Source organism: Rhinoraja longicauda, chromosome 15, assembly GCF_053455715.1.
Source record: "Rhinoraja longicauda isolate Sanriku21f chromosome 15, sRhiLon1.1, whole genome shotgun sequence".
NCBI classification, from domain to species: domain Eukaryota; kingdom Metazoa; phylum Chordata; class Chondrichthyes; order Rajiformes; family Arhynchobatidae; genus Rhinoraja; species Rhinoraja longicauda.
This window is the reverse complement of record NC_135967.1, coordinates 41,443,174-41,460,229: the sequence shown is the minus strand read 5'-3', so window position 1 is coordinate 41,460,229 and position 17,056 is coordinate 41,443,174. Positions and strand designations below refer to the sequence as shown.

General features: G+C 44.3%; 1 protein-coding gene across 7 annotated transcripts in view; it reads right to left on the bottom strand.

Moving 5' to 3' along the window:
* Window positions 1-17,056, bottom strand: part of tenm1 (teneurin transmembrane protein 1) — a 1,669,493-nt gene that overhangs the window by 112,663 nt on the left and 1,539,774 nt on the right. For all 7 annotated transcript variants that reach the window (XM_078412545.1, XM_078412546.1, XM_078412547.1 and 4 more), the window contains 4 exons: window positions 16,492-16,611; window positions 12,530-12,791; window positions 4,611-4,878; window positions 246-389 (listed from right to left, as the gene is read on the bottom strand). In XM_078412545.1, coding sequence (XP_078268671.1) covers window positions 246-389; window positions 4,611-4,878; window positions 12,530-12,791; window positions 16,492-16,611 — 794 coding nt within the window. The remainder of the gene's footprint in view (window positions 1-245; window positions 390-4,610; window positions 4,879-12,529; window positions 12,792-16,491; window positions 16,612-17,056) is intronic.

The following is a 17,056-nucleotide window of genomic DNA, read 5'->3' as shown; positions in this document are numbered from 1 at the left end:
AATCTCTCTGTCTTTGGAGTGTGGGAGGAAACCAGAGCTCCTGGAGAAAACCCACGCTGTCACAGAGAGAACATGCAAACTCTGTACAGACAGTGCCCGTAGTCAGGATCGAACCCGGTTCTCTGGCGGGCGGTGTAAGGCAGCAACACTATCGCTGCACCACCGTGACACCCTTGACGTAGATTGTTTTCATTAATTAAAGTGTAAAGAGCATGGAGTGCTTACATCCCAGTGCAGATACCTACCACTTTGTACGTTCAACACATGATGCTTGTCCAAAGACCATCCCCCGAGATTGGAGGCATCCTTTTCAAACCCTTGGAGAATTGCAGTCCGTTTCTCCCAGAGTATCACATCAGGACAGGCCTCATATTCATAACCCACTGAAACTGAGAAACAATACAACAAACATTTTAATCTCTTCATATTGAAATCATGCTTTCAAACAGAATTATGCTTACAAACAGCATTATATTTTCCAACTAAACATTATTTATTCTCCATAATCCCTTTAGTTCAGCTTAGTAAGCTTGCTGCTTTATTTTATTCTTGTGGTAAGCTTTATCACAGGCAAAAGCTAAAGAGCCTGAAATCTGGCAGATTAATTTTTTGTTGGTTTAGGCCAGGATACCTAAGTGAGTATCAGTCACTCACACTTCACAGTTTTCTCTTTGGTAAAACTATACCAAATAAACTTCGGAGAAAGTACAAACATTTCTTCAGGTTATTTGGGGTGTGGGCTTACAGCGCCAGAGAACCGGGTTCGATCCTGGCTACGGGTGCTGTCTGTGCAGAGTTTGTACGTTCTCCCCGAGACCTGCGTGGGATTTCTCCGAGATCTTTGGTTTCCTCCCACACTCCAAAGATGTAGGTTAATTGGTTTGGTATAAATGTAAAATTTGTCCCTAGGATAGGATAGTGTTAATATGTGTAGGATAGTGTTACTGTGCGTGGATCGTTGGTCGGTGCGGACTCGGTGGGCCGAAGGGCGTGTTTCCGCGCTGTATCTCTAAACTAAACTAAGCTTAATATTTTGAGATACTAGTAAATAAATGAAAAATTTTAATCCTCAAAATTTCTGAATGAGGTGAAAGGTTTTGTGTTATAAATTCAGCAAATTCCAGGAGATGCTTCTCTGAGGGCGTGCAGCGTAGGTTCACTAGGTTAATTCCCGGAATGGCGGGACTGTCGTATGTTGAAAGGCTGGAGCAATTAGGCTTGTATACACTGGAATTTAGAAGGATGAGGGGGGATCTTATTGAAACATATAAGATAATTAGGGGATTGGACACATTAGAGGCAGGAAACATGTTCCCAATGTTGGGGGAGTCCAGAACAAGAGGCCACAGTTTAAGAATAAGGGGTAGGCCATTTAGAACGGAGATGAGGAAGAACTTTTTCAGTCAGAGAGTGGTGAAGGTGTGGAATTCTCTGCCTCAGAAGGCAGTGGAGGCCAGTTCGTTGGATGCTTTCAAGAGAGAGCTGGATAGAGCTCTTAAGGATAGCGGAGTGAGGGGGTATGGGGAGAAGGCAGGAACGGGGTACTGATTGAGAGTGATCAGCCATGATCGCATTGAATGGCGGTGCTGGCTCGAAGGGCTGAATAGCCTACTCCTGCACCTATTGTCTATTGTCTATTGTCTATTGTTACTCTACCACACAAAATACTAAACACACGAGGCCTCAGAAGTGAATTAATAGCCTTTTTGGAGAGAAAAAGTACTCTTAGGTTGATGCTTCAAATATATATTGGCTCTACAGTGCCTTATCTCGGGAGATGATAGGTAAAAATCAATAGGTTATATAAAAATGAATCCGTATAATTCTCTCCCAATGCCTGCAAACCTGCAAGGAGGTAGTAAGGCATTAAGTGATTGGACGTCACGGTGGTGCAGCGGTAGAGTTGTTGCCTTACAGCGCCAGGGACCCGGGTTCCATCCTGATTACGGGTGCCGTCTGTACGGAGTTTGTACGTTCTCCCTGTTACCTGCGTGAGTTTTTTTCCGGGATCTCCGGTTTCCTCCCACACTCCAAGGACGTGCAGGTTTGTAAGCTAATAAACTATATCTATAACCTAAAACTAAACTAGAATTGCCCTCCTTTTTAAGCTTGGGAGACTCTAAAGCTAAATGCAAGACCATAACTATTATTCCAGTCTTCGCGGTACTGATCAGGAGCCTAAATGGGACAGGTTGATGGTTTTCAGGTTACAGCAAATTCATACTCAGATTCAGGTTAGTTTATTGTCATATAAAGCAAGTTGGAATGAAATTTCTTATTCATATGAAACGTACCAATACAGATTATTCCACATCGCATTTTACGCCTGTTTTATTGAAGCGTTTCTGAAATAATGTGGTTGTTCCCTTAACACCAAAGCCTGATTTATACGCTCCTATTTTTTGAACAACGTTCTCAAATTCACTGCTGATAACGTAGTCGCATATATGTTTGATTTACACATTTTTGGATTACGTGCCACTTTTTAAGCATGTAACTCTCCCCTGCGTAAAACACAAGGTTGCCTGCGTTGGTATGCTTGTGACATTGAAGGTGATGTCACAATAACTTGCAGGTAGAAAGTTACTGATCAGCTCGATTGCAAAGTGTAACCAAAGCTGCTCTGAAATCAAACAATAGCAAGAAGTGTCCCTGTCTGTTCGTTGTCAAACAATACTAAAAGTGTAGATGCTGGTTTAAACCGAAGGTAGACACAAAATGCTGGAGGACTGTGGGCTTGCCGTGGTCTAAGCAGGATAAATAAGAATGAAAATAAATCTATATACTAAAACTCTCGTTTGTTTGTTTGTTTGTTCCTGAACTACAGCCAAAACGGTACACGATAGCGCGACAATTTTAGGCCCACCTTACTCACCATTGTCCCTTTGGTGCTAAAGGAAGAAGTTCATTGAAATCGGTGTTATATTTTTTAAGTTATTCACATTTTAAAGTTTAAATCTCCTTGGGAGGGAGGGAGGGAGGAGGGAGGTAGGGAGGAGGAGGGAGGGGGGAAAAAGGGGTGTTGAGGCGGATGGTGGGCTTGAGGGGGAGGGGGGAGGGGAAGGGAGGGGAGGCGGAGGGAAGGGGAGGGAGGGAGGGAGGTGGAGGGGTTGAGGGAGAGGGAGGGAGGGGGGATAAGTTGGGTTGAGGGGGATGGAGGGGGGGAAGGGAAGGAGAGGGGGAGGGGAAGGGAGGAGGGAGGGGGATGGAGGGAGGAGGGAGGGATAAGAGGGGGTTGACGGGGATGGAGTGGGGGAGGGGAAGGGGGAGGAGAAAGGGGGGACGGGGGTGGAGGGAGGGGGGAGGAAGGGGGGAGTGGAGGGGGGGACGGGGGGAGGGGGGAGCGGGGGGGTGAGGGGATGGGGGGAGTGGGGGAGGAGAGGGTGTTGCACCAATGCAGGAGAGGTTTGGGCCCAACGGGTCCACTTGTTCTAGTACAGAATATAATTCAAGGACAAAGAAAGCCAGAGACAATTATACTCCAGAATTGTAACACTTCCAGCCAGACATTCAATGCGATCAGAACACCTTGAAAATGGATATTGTTCGTGTTACTCCCTTTAGAATACTTTCAAAAATATTCTTAATGTTTAATAGATTCCTCTTTGGTTACTATGTGGGAAGGAACTTGAGATGCTGGTTTAAACCGAAGATAGACGCAAAAGGCTGGAGTAACTCGAAGGGTCAAGCAGCATCTCTGGAGAAAGAGAATAGATGACGTTTCGGGTCGAGACCCTTCTTCAGACTGAGAGTCAGGGGAAAGGGAAACTAGAGATATAGACGGTGATATAGAGAGTTATAGATCAAATGAATGAAAGTTATGCAAAAAAGTAACGAAGATAAAGGAAACAGGCCATTGTTAGCTGTGGGCTAGGTGAAAACGAGTTTTAGACATTGAGACTGAACAAGACGGCTTGGGTAGGGGAAGGATGCAAGGGTTACTTGAAATTAGAGAAATCAATATTCATACCGCTGGGGTGTAAGCTGCCCAAGCGAAATATGAGGTGCTATTCCTCCAATTTGCGTTTGGCCTCACTCTGACAGTGGACGAGGCCCAGGACAGAAAGGTCAGTGTGGGGATGGGAAGGAGAATGAAATTGTTTGGCAGCCAGGAGATCAAGTAGGTGGTGTAGGTTTTAATACTGAAAGTGGTGGATGTTTCTCCGAAAAGTCATTTCAAAGGCAAGGCTGGAAAATAAGCGAATGATCTGTGCAAAGCCATGGTTGCCTGCTCTTGAGAGATGACAAACGTTTGCTTGGATGTTTAACTTTATTGTGCTGACCAAATGATGAAGATAAATTAAATATAAATAATGTGAAATGCAAACTGCACTTCCCTTTGACTAATGCAAAGTAGAGTTACAAAGAAAAGAAAACAAAATTAATTAGCACAACTTGACACAAGTTAATACTAACTCAAACACCATTATAATTAACAATAACCTAGCAGTTTTTTAATGCATATTTTCTGAAAGCAAGATTAGCACAGCAGTTTCTAAAGGGCTCCATTAAGTATCATTATCAAATATAATTTCAAAAACTTACAAAGTGCTTGTAAAAATAACACACACAAACGTAGTGGAAGGTTGATGTGGTTAAACTTAACCTACCTTCCACTTCAGCGAGACCAGATACCTTCTGCCCGTAAACATCTGTTTTGTTCCATGTGAAAGTGTGCGCGAGGTCAGGCCTGGCAGGAAACCACTTCTGGAAGAGGCGGCCCTCGATAGCGATCATCAGATGGACCTTGACTAATCCAGTTGGGATGAAGCCATGGGCCATGATAATCCTCAACAAAGACTTGTACCCCGGAGCCCGGCTGCTGAGGTAGCTGAGCTTCACAAAACTGGCTGGGACAGCAATCTCTTCCTGCACAACCTGGCAAGGTAGGTTAATACATTTCAGCGTGAGGTAGTTTTGGAACATAAGCACAAGATATAACGAGGTGGCATAAATAGCCTTTACTAATGTCCTTCATCTTCTTTGAGAAAATCGAAATTGATCCTTCTTACCTTTTTTGCATGCACTATCACAATGTTTAAGAAACATTTAGACAGGAACCTGGATAGGATAGGTTTAGAGGGATATGGGCCAAATGTAGGCAGGTGGAATTAGTGTAGGTGGGACTTGTTGGTCAGTGTGGGCAAGTTGGGCCGAAGGGCTCGTTTCCACGCTGTACGACTCTCTCTGTGATTCTATGACCTTGAAGATCTGAGTTTTTATATTAGGACAGTACGACACAAGAACAGGCCCTTCGGCCCAATACTAGTGTAGATGCAGCATAGAAACAGGCCCTTTGGCCCGCGGAGTGCATGCCCGCTCACACTTGTTCTATGTTATCCCACTTTATTATCCATTCCATACAAATTAGGGACAATTTATAGAGTCATTTGTGCCAATTTTTTTTGTAAACCAGCAACTGCCGTTCCTTGTTTGTACATGGACGGAGAAACCTATCTTCTTCTGCAGAAAGGTCATTTAACTTGGGAGCAATGCTTTGTTTGTGATTATATGGTGTCCCAGCACATCTAAAAATTTAAAAACTAAATTGATGTGCAGCAGTCAAAGGCATTGCATGAAGTGCTGTATGTGTACCAGCACCCTTGTGACCACAAAACAAGCACTATCTGGGAACATAAAGTCATACAGCGTGGAAACAGGCCCTTCGGCCCAATTTACCCACACTGACCAACATGTCCCATCTACACGAGTCCCACCTGCCTGCGTTTGGCCCATATCCCTCCAAAACTGTCCTATCCATGTACCTGTCTAAATGTTTCTTAAACATTGTGATAGTACCTGCATCAACTACCTCCTCTGGCAGGTCGTTCCACACACCCACCACTGTGTAAAAAAGTTGGCCCTCAGGTTCATATTAAATCTTTCCCCCCTCACTTTAAACCTACGTCCTCTGGTTCTTGATTCCCCTTACTCTTGGCAAAAGACTGAGCTGTTTATCCAAACTATTCCTCTCACGATTTTATACACCTCTACAACATCACCCTTGCTATTGAGGGCGTGCAGCGTAGGTTTACTAGGTTAATTCCCGGAATGGCGGGACTGTCATATGTTGAAAGACTGGAGCGACTAGGTTTGTATACACTGGAATTTAGAAGGATGAGAGGAGATCTTATCGAAACGTATAAGATCATTAAGGGGTTGGACACGTTAGAGGCAGGAAACATGTTCCCAATGTTGGGGGAGTCCAGGACAAGGGGCCACAGTTTAAGAATAAGGGTTAGGCCATTTAGAACTGAGATGAGGAAAAACTTTTTCAGTCAGAGAGTTGTGAATCTGTGGAATTCTCTGTCTCAGAAGGCAGTGGAGGCCAATTCTCTGAATGCATTCAAGAGAGAGCTGGATAGAGCTCTTAAGGATAGTGGAATCAGGGGGTATGGGGAGAAGGCAGGAATGGGGTACTGATTGAGAATGATCAGCCATGATCACATTGAATGGCGGTGCTGGCTCGAAGGGCTGAATGGCCTCCTCCTGCACCTATTGTCTATTGTCTATTGTCACCGCTCATCCTCCTGCGCTCCAAGGAATAGAGTCCTAGCCTGGTCACCTTCTTCCTATAGCTCATGCCCTCGAGTCCTGGCAACATCCTCGTAGATGTAATAACATGTAACAACATCACATGTAATAAATGATATTGGTGTGGGACTTCTCTGTTAACAATTTATGTGAATGAGTTGGATGAAGGACCAACTTACTTGTGTAAGATGTTGGACCTATATCAGGAGTGTATGTGCTCCTGTAGTTGTTACTGTAGCAAATCAATGGGACAGTGTGAACTTTATACTGCCTATGTTTTTAAGAGATTTGTAAATTATTTCTGCTGCCACTCTGGAGATATTTCATGTCAGTTGATTTAGCAAATACCATTCTAAACTGCTTCTGAAACTCTGTTTTTTTTAAGGCAATGGAACCAAACTTTGGGAAAGGAGAGGAAGATACAACAGTAATCAATTTTCACATTTGGCCCTGAGTGCTTAAATGAAGGCAGCACAGTGGCGCAGCGGCAGAGTTGCTACCTGGCAGCTCCAGAGACCCGGGTTCGATCCTGACTACGGGCGCTGTCTCTACCGAGTTTGTACATTCTTCCTGTTACAATGTGGGTTTTCTCCAGGGGCTCCGGTTTCCTCCAACACTCCAAAGACGTCAAGGTTTGCCGATTAAATGGCTTCGGTAAAAATTGTAAATTGTCCCCAGTGTGTAGGATAGTGCTAGTGTACGGGGTGATCGCTGGTCGGTGCAGACTCGGTGGGCCGAAGAGCCTGTTTCTGCGCTGTATCTCTAAAGTCGGCCTGGCCTACGGTGGGTGCCCGGGGGTCGGATGAGCTGCGTGAGGTCACAGTTAACCAGGGGTCACAAAGTTTAAGAATAATGGGTAGGCCATTTAGGACTGAGATGAGGAAAAACTTTTTCACCCAGAGAGTTGTGAATCTGTGGAATTCTCTGCCACAGAAGGCAGTGGAGGCCGATTCACTGGACGTTTTCCAGAGTTAGATATAGCTCCCGGGGCTAACGGAATCAAGGGATATGGGGCGAGAGCAGGAACGGGGTACTGATTTTGGATGATCAGCCATGATCATATTGAATGGCGGTGTTGGCTCGAAAGACTGACGGGCCTACTCCTGCACCCATTGTCTATGTTTCTTTGTGAGTGTCAGAGGTTGTATGAGGTTGCGCCGCCGAGAGAACGAGGAGGGACCCGGTGTGTGGGGGGCAACTGAGAGCGAGGAGGGACCATTGGGGACTACATTGAACACGTTGTCACTTTGCTGGTGCCCTACACATGGCGAATCCTTGCATACTTTGTGCATGGTACGCAAAACAAAGAATTTCACTCTGACATGTCACATGTGATAATAAAGTATCAATCATTCATTCAATTTAAGTCTTAATATTAATGCATGTCACTTTCTGCAAGAAATTCATAAAAGAGATAGGATACCATTTCAGATCAAGTTGCACAAAAGCTCTATCCTCATATGTGTAGGAAGGAACTGCAGATGCTGGCTTGCAACGAAGATAGATAATCTGCTGTCCCAGGTGTGGACTCCTATTTATCGGTGAAGCCAAGCGCAGGCTCGGCGATCGTTTCGCTGAACACCTACGCTCAGTCCGCCTAAACCTACCTGATCTCCCGGTTACTAATTCCCCCTCCCATTCCCACACTGACCTTTCTGTCCTGGGCCTCCTCCACAATCAGTGTGAAGCCCAGCACAAATTGGAGGAACAGCACCACATATTTTGTCTGGGCAGCTTACACACGAGCAGTATGAATTTTGACTTCTCTAACTTCAAGTTACCCTTGCATTCCCGCTCTCTCCATCCCTCCCCCTTCCTAGTTCTCCGACCAGTCTGACTGCCCCCCGATTAAATTTTATCTCTGTATGCTTCATTGTCACCTTCCCCTAGCTAACAATGATCTATTCTACATTTTTCTTGAACAGCATCCCCTTTAATGTCTCATGTTCACACCTTACACTTCCTTATCTCTGCGTCTCGCTCTCCCCTGACTCTCAGTCTGAAGAAGGGTCTCCACTGGAATTTAGAAGGATGAGAGGAGATCTTATTGAAACGTATAAGATTATTAAGGGGTTGGACACGTTAGAGGCAGGAAACATGTTCCCAATGTTGGGGGGGTCCAGAACAAGGGGCCACAGTTTAAGAATAAGGGGTAGGCCATTTAGAACAGAGATGAGGAAAAACTTTTTCAGTCAGAGAGTTGTGAATCTGTGGAATTCTCTGCCTCAGAAGTCAGTGGAGGCCAATTCTCTGAATGCATTCAAGAGAGAGCTGGATAGAGCTCTTAAGGATAGTGGCGTCAGGGGGTATGGGGAGAAGGCAGGAACGGGGTACTGATTGAGAATGATCAGCCATGATCACATTGAATGGCGGTGCTGGCTCGAAGGGCCAAATGGCCTCCTCCTGCACCTATTGTCTATTGTGTATTGACCCGAAACGTCACCCATTCCTTCTATCCAGAGATGCTGCCTGACCTACTGAGTTACTCCAGCATTTTGTGTCTATCTTCTCTATCATCATATAATGAATGCATGTTTGGTCAATTGCTCAGCAAATCACTTTATAGAAATTACAGTTTGAATATTTTCTCCTTGTCGTAAGGGACGACTAGAAATCTGCCACGTTCCACATTTTGGAATGGCAACTATTTCAAATAATGTACATCGGTTCTTCCTCCTGCTTTGCTAAGAACGATTGTGTTTCATCAGCTGTGAAGGTCACAATTACATTTGATTTGAAAGAGAATTGCTGGAAATAATAAATTAGCGCTTGTGATCCCAGGAATGGACATGCAGGGAATAATCATTAAAAATACTGAACTCAGCAATCCCATGTGATTTGTTGTCAATTAACTTTGATGGTTGTAAACTAGTGATCGGTTGAGAATGTTTAAATGGCATTTAGCTCCAAGGTTTGTTGGGCATCCCAATGCACAAGGCCTTTGGTGAAACTTAATCCAGTAAATAGTCAGTCTACCTGCCTTCAAAATAACGGCAAAACCTCTTCAAGATGAAGAGGGAAAGATTTTGTAGGAATCTGAGGGGTAACTTTTTTAAAAAAATGGTGGCGGATATATGGAGCGAGCTGCTGGAGGAGATAGTTGAGGCAGGTACTATCGCAATGTTTAAGAAGCAGTTGGACAGGCACATGGGGAGGACAGGTTTCGAGGGATGTGGGCCAAATGCAGGCAAGTGGGACTAGTGTAGATGGGTCATGTTGGTCAGTGTGGGGCAAGTTGGGCAGAAGGGCCTGTTACCATGCTGTATCAATCTATGACTCTAAATTGGAGAAACAAGGAACTGCAGATGCTGGTTTACAAAAAAAACACAAAAGTGCTGGAGTGGCTTAATCTGGCAGCATCTCTGGAGAATCTCGAGTCATGTTTCGGGTTGGCACACTCTTTAGTTTAGTTTTAGTTTAGTTTAGAGATACAGCGTGGAAACAGGCCCTTCGGCCCACCGTGGCCGCGCCAACCAATAATTGCCCTTACACTTGTTCTATTCTATACATTCGGTCCAATTTACAGAGGGGCAGTTAAAGAACAAACCTGCACGTCCTTAAAATGTGGGAGGAAACCGGAGCACCCAGAGAAAACCCACGCAGTCACAATAAGAATGTACAAACTCTGTACAGATAACACCTGTAGTCAGGATTGAACCCGGTTTCTGGCGCTGTAAGGCAGCAACTCTACTGCTGCGCCACCGTCCTGACCTGAAATGGTACCTATCCATGTTCTCCTGAGATGCTACCTGACCTGCTGAGTTACTCCAGCACTTTGTGCCTTTCTAAAAATAGAAATAATGGCAAGTTTGCTGCTCTGTCTACAGTAATGGCCATATTGGGGAGTCAGGCTGCAGGATTATACACCATTAAGCTGGATGGCTTCCTTTCCCCAGTAACGCAGACACAAAAATGCTAGAGTAACTCAGCAGGACAGGCAGCATCTCTGGAGAGAAGGAATGGGTGACATTTCGAGACGAGACCAGACTGAAGGTTTGCGACCCGAAACGTCGCCCATTCCTTCTCCCCAGAGATGCTGCCTGTCCCGCTGAGTTTCTCCAACATTTTGTGTCTATCTTTGGTGAAAACCAGCATCTGCAGGTCCTTCCTGTCCATCCCCCAGTGACAGGTATAAACCTATGAATAAGCCAGGCCAGGAAGTAGCACTGGTGATTCACCAGTGAAATGGAAACTCCCCTAAATTAATAGTTCCTCCTTCAAAAGATGACATTTAATGACCGTGTAATTGTGTTTTGTGACAACAAAGAGATGATTGTTATTTGTGTCAGCACTGAAAATGATCACACATCGTCTTTATTGCAAGTCGCCAAAAGAGGCAGCTCTCAGAGTGTCCTATCCCTGGATCAATAATACTGTTTGTTGTTTTATTATCTCTTATTAAATATTTTTCCTTTAGAGTGGATTTTCCTACAGCTCTCAAGGCAAACGTCATAATTTATGCCTTATAAAATGCATTGTAAATTAGAAACTTGAAACTGCCGATGCTGGTTAATACGCAAAAGGTCACAAAATGCTGGAGTAACTCAGCCGGTCAGGCAGCATCTCTGGAGAACATGTGAAGGTGACGTTTCAGGCCGAGACCCTTCCCCAGACTCAATTAGATCTCAATTATAGATTAGGTCCTCTAGCCATTTCTGAATGAAGAGCTATCAAAGTTGTAATGACCACTGAAATCATTATTCACAAAATGCTGGAGTAACTCAGCAGGTCAGACTTGACCTGCTGAGTTACTCCAGCATTTTGTGAATAAATACCTTCGATTTGTACGAGCATCTGCAGTTATTTTCTTATACTTCTTCAGACTGATGTCAGGGGGGCGGGACAAAGGAAGGATATAAGTGGAGACAGGAAGATAGAGGGAGTGGAGACAGGAAACATGTTCCCAATGTTGGGGGAGTCCAGAACAAGGGGCCACAGTTTAAGAATAAGGGGTAGGCCATTTAGAACGGAGATGAGGAAGAACTTTTTCAGTCAGAGAGTGGTGACGGTGTGGAATTCTCTGCCTCAGAAGGCAGTGGAGGCCAGTTCGTTGGATGCTTTCAAGAGAGAGCTGGATAGAGCTCTTAAGGATAGCGGAGTGAAGGGGTATGGGGAGAAGGCAGGAACGGGGTACTGATTGAGAGTGATCAGCCATGATCGCATTGAATATGATATGATATGAATGGCGGTGCTGGCTCGAAGGGCTAAATGGCCTACTCCTGCACCTATTGTCTATTGTCTATTGACAGGAAGATAGAGGGAGATCTGGGAAGGAGGAGGGGAAGAGAGGGACAGAGGAACTATTGTTTTATGACCAAGAAGATTAAATTCATTTTGAGGAAGATAAATGACAATACATAAGCATCACCAAAATATAAAGTAATAAAATAATTTGACTTAAGTTTCCAAACTACCAAAGTAAATTTAATTTTATAAATTTTGGTTTTTTAGTTTAGTTTAGTTTAGAGATACAGCAGGGTAAACAGGCCCTTTGGTCCACCAAGACCACGGCAACCAGCGATCCCTGTACACTAGCAAGAAGTGTCTCGACCAGAAACGTCACCCATTCCTTCTCTCCCGAGATGCTGCCTGACCTGCTGAGTTACTCCAGCATTTTGTGAATAAATACCTTCGATTTGTACCAGCATCTGCAGTTATCTTCTTATACTACATGGTTGATCTATCTTTCCCTCTTAACCCCATTCTCCTGCCTTCCCCCATTAACCCGTGACACCCGTACTAATCAAGAATTTATCTATTTCTCTCTTTGCCTTAAAAATATCCATTGACTTGGCCTCCACAGCCTTTTGTGGCAATGGATTGCACAGATTCACCACCCTCTGACTAAAGAAATTCCTCCTCATCTCCTCCCTAAAAGAACGTCCTTTAATTCTGAGGCTGTGCTCTCTGGTCCTAGACTCTCCCACTAGCGGAAACATCAGATGCATACACCTGCAATACATGCACCGAAACATGGAGAAGCAATGATTCCTACTTGTATTTCTGGGATGGCAGGTCCTCTCTGCGGACAAGACCCTGTAAACGTGGTCAGCGGTGATGGAAGAACAATTGGATTCAGAGTCGAGAAGCTACTGAGGTCGCAGTAAGGAGGATTAGACTCCGCTCTCCTCATGATGACTTTATCCACGACGACAAACTTGTTCCATGGCAACCAGAGGGTGCGGTTTTCCATGATGAAGGGGCCGCGCTCAAAGACTAGCGTGATGGAGATCCCTCCGATGGCCACAAGATCAAAACTGGTATTTAAAGAGAGAGAGAAAGAGTCACAAGTAAGTAAACGTTGAAAAGTCAAATTTGGATCAGACTTTGATCTGAACATCATCTGTGCATAACAGTTGTCATAGAAACAAAGAAAAATAGGTGCATTCGGTCCTTCGAGCCAGCACCGCCATTCAATATGATCATGGCTGATCATCTAAAATAAGTACTCCGTTCCTGATTTTTCCCCACGTCCCTTGAATCCCATTGCCCTAAGAGCTATATCTAACTCTCTCTTGAAAACATCCAGTGAATTGGCCTCCACTGCCTTCTGTGGCAGAGAATTCCACAGATTCACAACTCTCTGGGTGATTTTTTTTCCCCTCATCTCAGTTGTATAGGGCCCTGGTAAGACCACATCTGGAGTATTGTGTACAGTTTTGGTCTCCTAATTTGAGGAAGGACATCCTTGTAATTGAGGCAGTGCAGCGTAGGTTCACGATTGATGCCTGGGATGGCGGGACTGTCATATGAGGAAAGATGGAAAAGACTAGGCTTGTATTCACCGGAGTTTAGAAGGATGAGAGGGTATCTTATAGAAACATATAAAATTATAAAAGGAATGGACAAGCTAGATGCAGGAAAAATGTTCCCAATGTTGGGCGAGTCCAGAACCAGGGGCCACAGTCTTAGAATAAAGGGGAGGCCATTTAAACCTGAGGGGAGAAGGAACTTTTTCACCCAGAGAGCTGTAAATTTGTGGAATACTCTGCCACAGAGGGCAGTGGAGGCCAAATCACTGGATGGATTTAAGAGAGTTAGATAGAGCTCTAGGGGCTAGTGGAATCAAGGGATATAGGGAGAAGGCAGGCACGGGTTATTGATTGTGGACGATCAGCCATGATCACAATGAATGGCGGTGCTGGCTCGAAGGGCCGAATGGCCTCCTCCTGCACCTATTTTCTATGTTTTTAGTCCTAAATGGCCTACCCTTTATTCTTTGGAAAATAACTGCAGATGCTGGTTCAAATTGACGGTAGACACAAAATGCTGGAGTAACTCAGCAGGTCAGGCAGCATCTCAGGAGAGAAGAAATGGATGGCGATCAGTCTGAAGAAAGGTCTCGACCTGAAACGTCACCCATTCCTTCTCTCCTGAGATGCTGCCTAACCTGCTGAGTTACTCCAGCATTTTGTGTCCACCTACCCTTTATTCTTAATATTCTTAATATTCATAACTCTCACTGCGATTGAGTGTAACGACCTAAACCAGCTTTGAACACATCGAAAGTTTGCCTTTGACTTAACGTGTGCTCATTGTAGATTAATATCCTATGTCAAAAGTTTTAGATTCCTTTTGTATTTAGTTTATATAACTAATTTACAAATATCCAAAAGATCTGGTCTTGTGGATTGCATGCAAAAAAAAAAAGAGAAAAAATGCTTGCTAATCTTGAGTTATTTGTTGCTTCATGGCAGAGTTTGGATATTTTAATGAAAATATAAGCTTGGTAATAATGGGGAAACACATTTACAGTTTATCCTGACACCTTGCCTAAAAGGCATCAAAACCGCTTGACCAATTCAATTAAGTTGATAATAAAATGTATGGTATTCCAGATTCAACAAGCCCTTTAAGGTAGTTTCTCTTTCAGAAAAATCTCGTTAGCTATTATAATTGAATCAGCTTAGTTTAAGTTTAAAGATACAGCGTGGAAACAGGCCCTTCGGCCTACTAATTGTATGCTGACCATCGATCACCCGAACACACTAGTTTTATATTATCCCATTTTCTCATCCACTCCCAATGCATTAGGGGCAATTTACAGAAGCCAATTAACCTACAAACCCGCACGTCTTTGGGAGGAGAAAACCCACACGGTCACAGTGAAAATGTACAAACCAATGGTATGGATCGGGCCTGGGTCTCTGGCACGGTAAGGCAACAACTCTCCTGTTGTGCCACAGTGCCACCAGCAAATCTCAGCTAATCTGAGTTCCCAGCCAGATATGTATGTAAAGAGAGAGAGAAAGGGTGGCACGTTGGCGCAGCAGTAGAGTTGCTGCCTTACAGCGAATGCAGCGCCGGACACCTGGGTTCGATCCCGACTATGGGTGCTGTCTGTACGGAGTTTGTACGTTCTCCCCATGACCTGCGTGGGTTTACTCCGAGATCTACAGTTTCCTCCCACACTCCAAAGAGGTACAGATATGTAGGTTAATTGGCTTGGTAAATGTAAAAATTGTCCCTAGTGTGTGTAGGATAGTGTTAATATGCAGGGATCGCTGGTCGGCGCGGACCCGGTGGGCCGAAGGGCCTGTTTCCGCACTGTATTTTTTGTATTGAAATATTTTCTTTCTCAAAACAAAAATGGTGAAGCAACTTTAGATGTTAACCCATTACTAAATGTCGTCGTCTGTGAGTGTAGACAAAAGATATCCACAGTTTGTTCTTGATCATCTTTTTGCATCGTTATAGGATATCGGTTTAAGGCCATTTCCTTTCTACCCATGAATCTAATTTGCTGCAGATTAATTCTATTAACCAAATTAAGTGAGCTGAGATAACAAAGATATAATTTTTATACATTTGACATTTTTTTAACAAGAAAACACTATATGGAAATGATACAATTAGCTTATATTTGATTAAATAATTATACCTCTGTAAATTTTCTTTTCTTAGCATCATGTTACAATGTGTTAAGGCCAATAGGAATCAATATTTTTGTTTGCCTAGAGACTTCTAATTTCACTATGTTTTATTTTGTTTTATTTCAGAGATACACCATGCAAAAAGGCCCATCGGCCTACTGAGTCTCCGTCGACCATGGATCACCTGTTTACACTAGTTCTGTGTTATCCCACTTTCTCGTCCTCTCCCTATCTATTAGAGGCATTTTTTTAATAGAGAACCCACACGTCTTTGGAATGTGGGATGAAACCGGGGCACCCGGGGGAAACCCACGTGGTCACGGGGAGAAAGTGCAAACTTCACACAGATAGAACCCAAGGTCAGGATTGAACCCGGGTCTCTGGCACTATGAGGCAGCAACTCTACCCACAGCGGCATAGTTCCGCCTTCTTAACATCGTATTACAACGTGTGAAGGCCAGTTGGAATCAATATTTGTGTTTGCCAAGAGACCTCTAATTGCACTTTAGAGCAGTTTTCCTGATGTTATTCAATCGTTTCCTCTTTACTGCATACGTCTCCTGTCTCAGTCTTGGTGTAGTTTAGTTTAGAGATTCAGCACGGAAACAGGCACTTCAGTCCACCGAGTCCATGCCAACCATGCTAACACTATCCTACACACACGAGGGGCAATTTACAATTATCCCAAGCCAATTAACCTCTAAACCTGTTCGGCTTTGGAGTGTGGGAAGAGACCAAAGCACCCGGATAAAACCCACGCGGTCAGGGCGAGAACGTACAAACTCCGTACAGAGTGCACCCTTAGTCAGGATCGAACCTGGGTAAGGCAACAACTCTACCGCTGCGCCACCGTGCCGCCAGGTACTATGGCTCCTTTCTTCAGTCTAAGTTCAGTTTAGTTTACTGTCACGTGTACCGAGGTACAGTGAAAAGCTTTTGTTGCGTGCTATCTACTCGTCGGAAAGGCAATACATGATTACAATTGGTGGGCATCCTACTGTGCTATATACACATGTACATTTGATTCAGAATGCATCGTTTGGTAAGTGAGATGGGAGGAGTAAGGAGAATCATTCTGCTGCACCTGCCATCCTGTCGGCTGATGGTGTACCCATAATCCTCATGGTTCAGGAAGCTGATGTTCACACCGACCAGTGGGGTTTCATCCACTGCGACCACCTGCCCTCGAACCACACAGACGCTGCTGAAAGGAGAAAGCATGCAGATAAACACCATGCAAATAAGGTTCAACTATTCCATTTACTTAGTTTAGTTTAGTTTAGAGATACAGCGCAGAAACAGGTCCTTCGGCCCACCGAGTTCGCGCCGAACGGAACTGCAGAACTTCAGTCTGAAGAAGGGTCTCGAGCCGAAACGTCACCCATTCCTTCTGTCCAGAGATGCTGCCTGTCCCGCTGAGTTACTTCAGCATTTTGTGTCTATCTTCAGTTTAAACCAGCATCTGCAGTTCCTTCCTACACAAATGGTTTTGGGTGATTGTCCTTGCCATCTGCTCGGTTAAAAATAACAAATGAGAAATGGGTGCCTGCCAATTTCCATATCTACCACGACATCCATCGTATGAAGTTTATAGTTTGTTGTCAAGCTGTATCTTTCAAGACTGTGAATGGTGTTGTGAACAATATTAT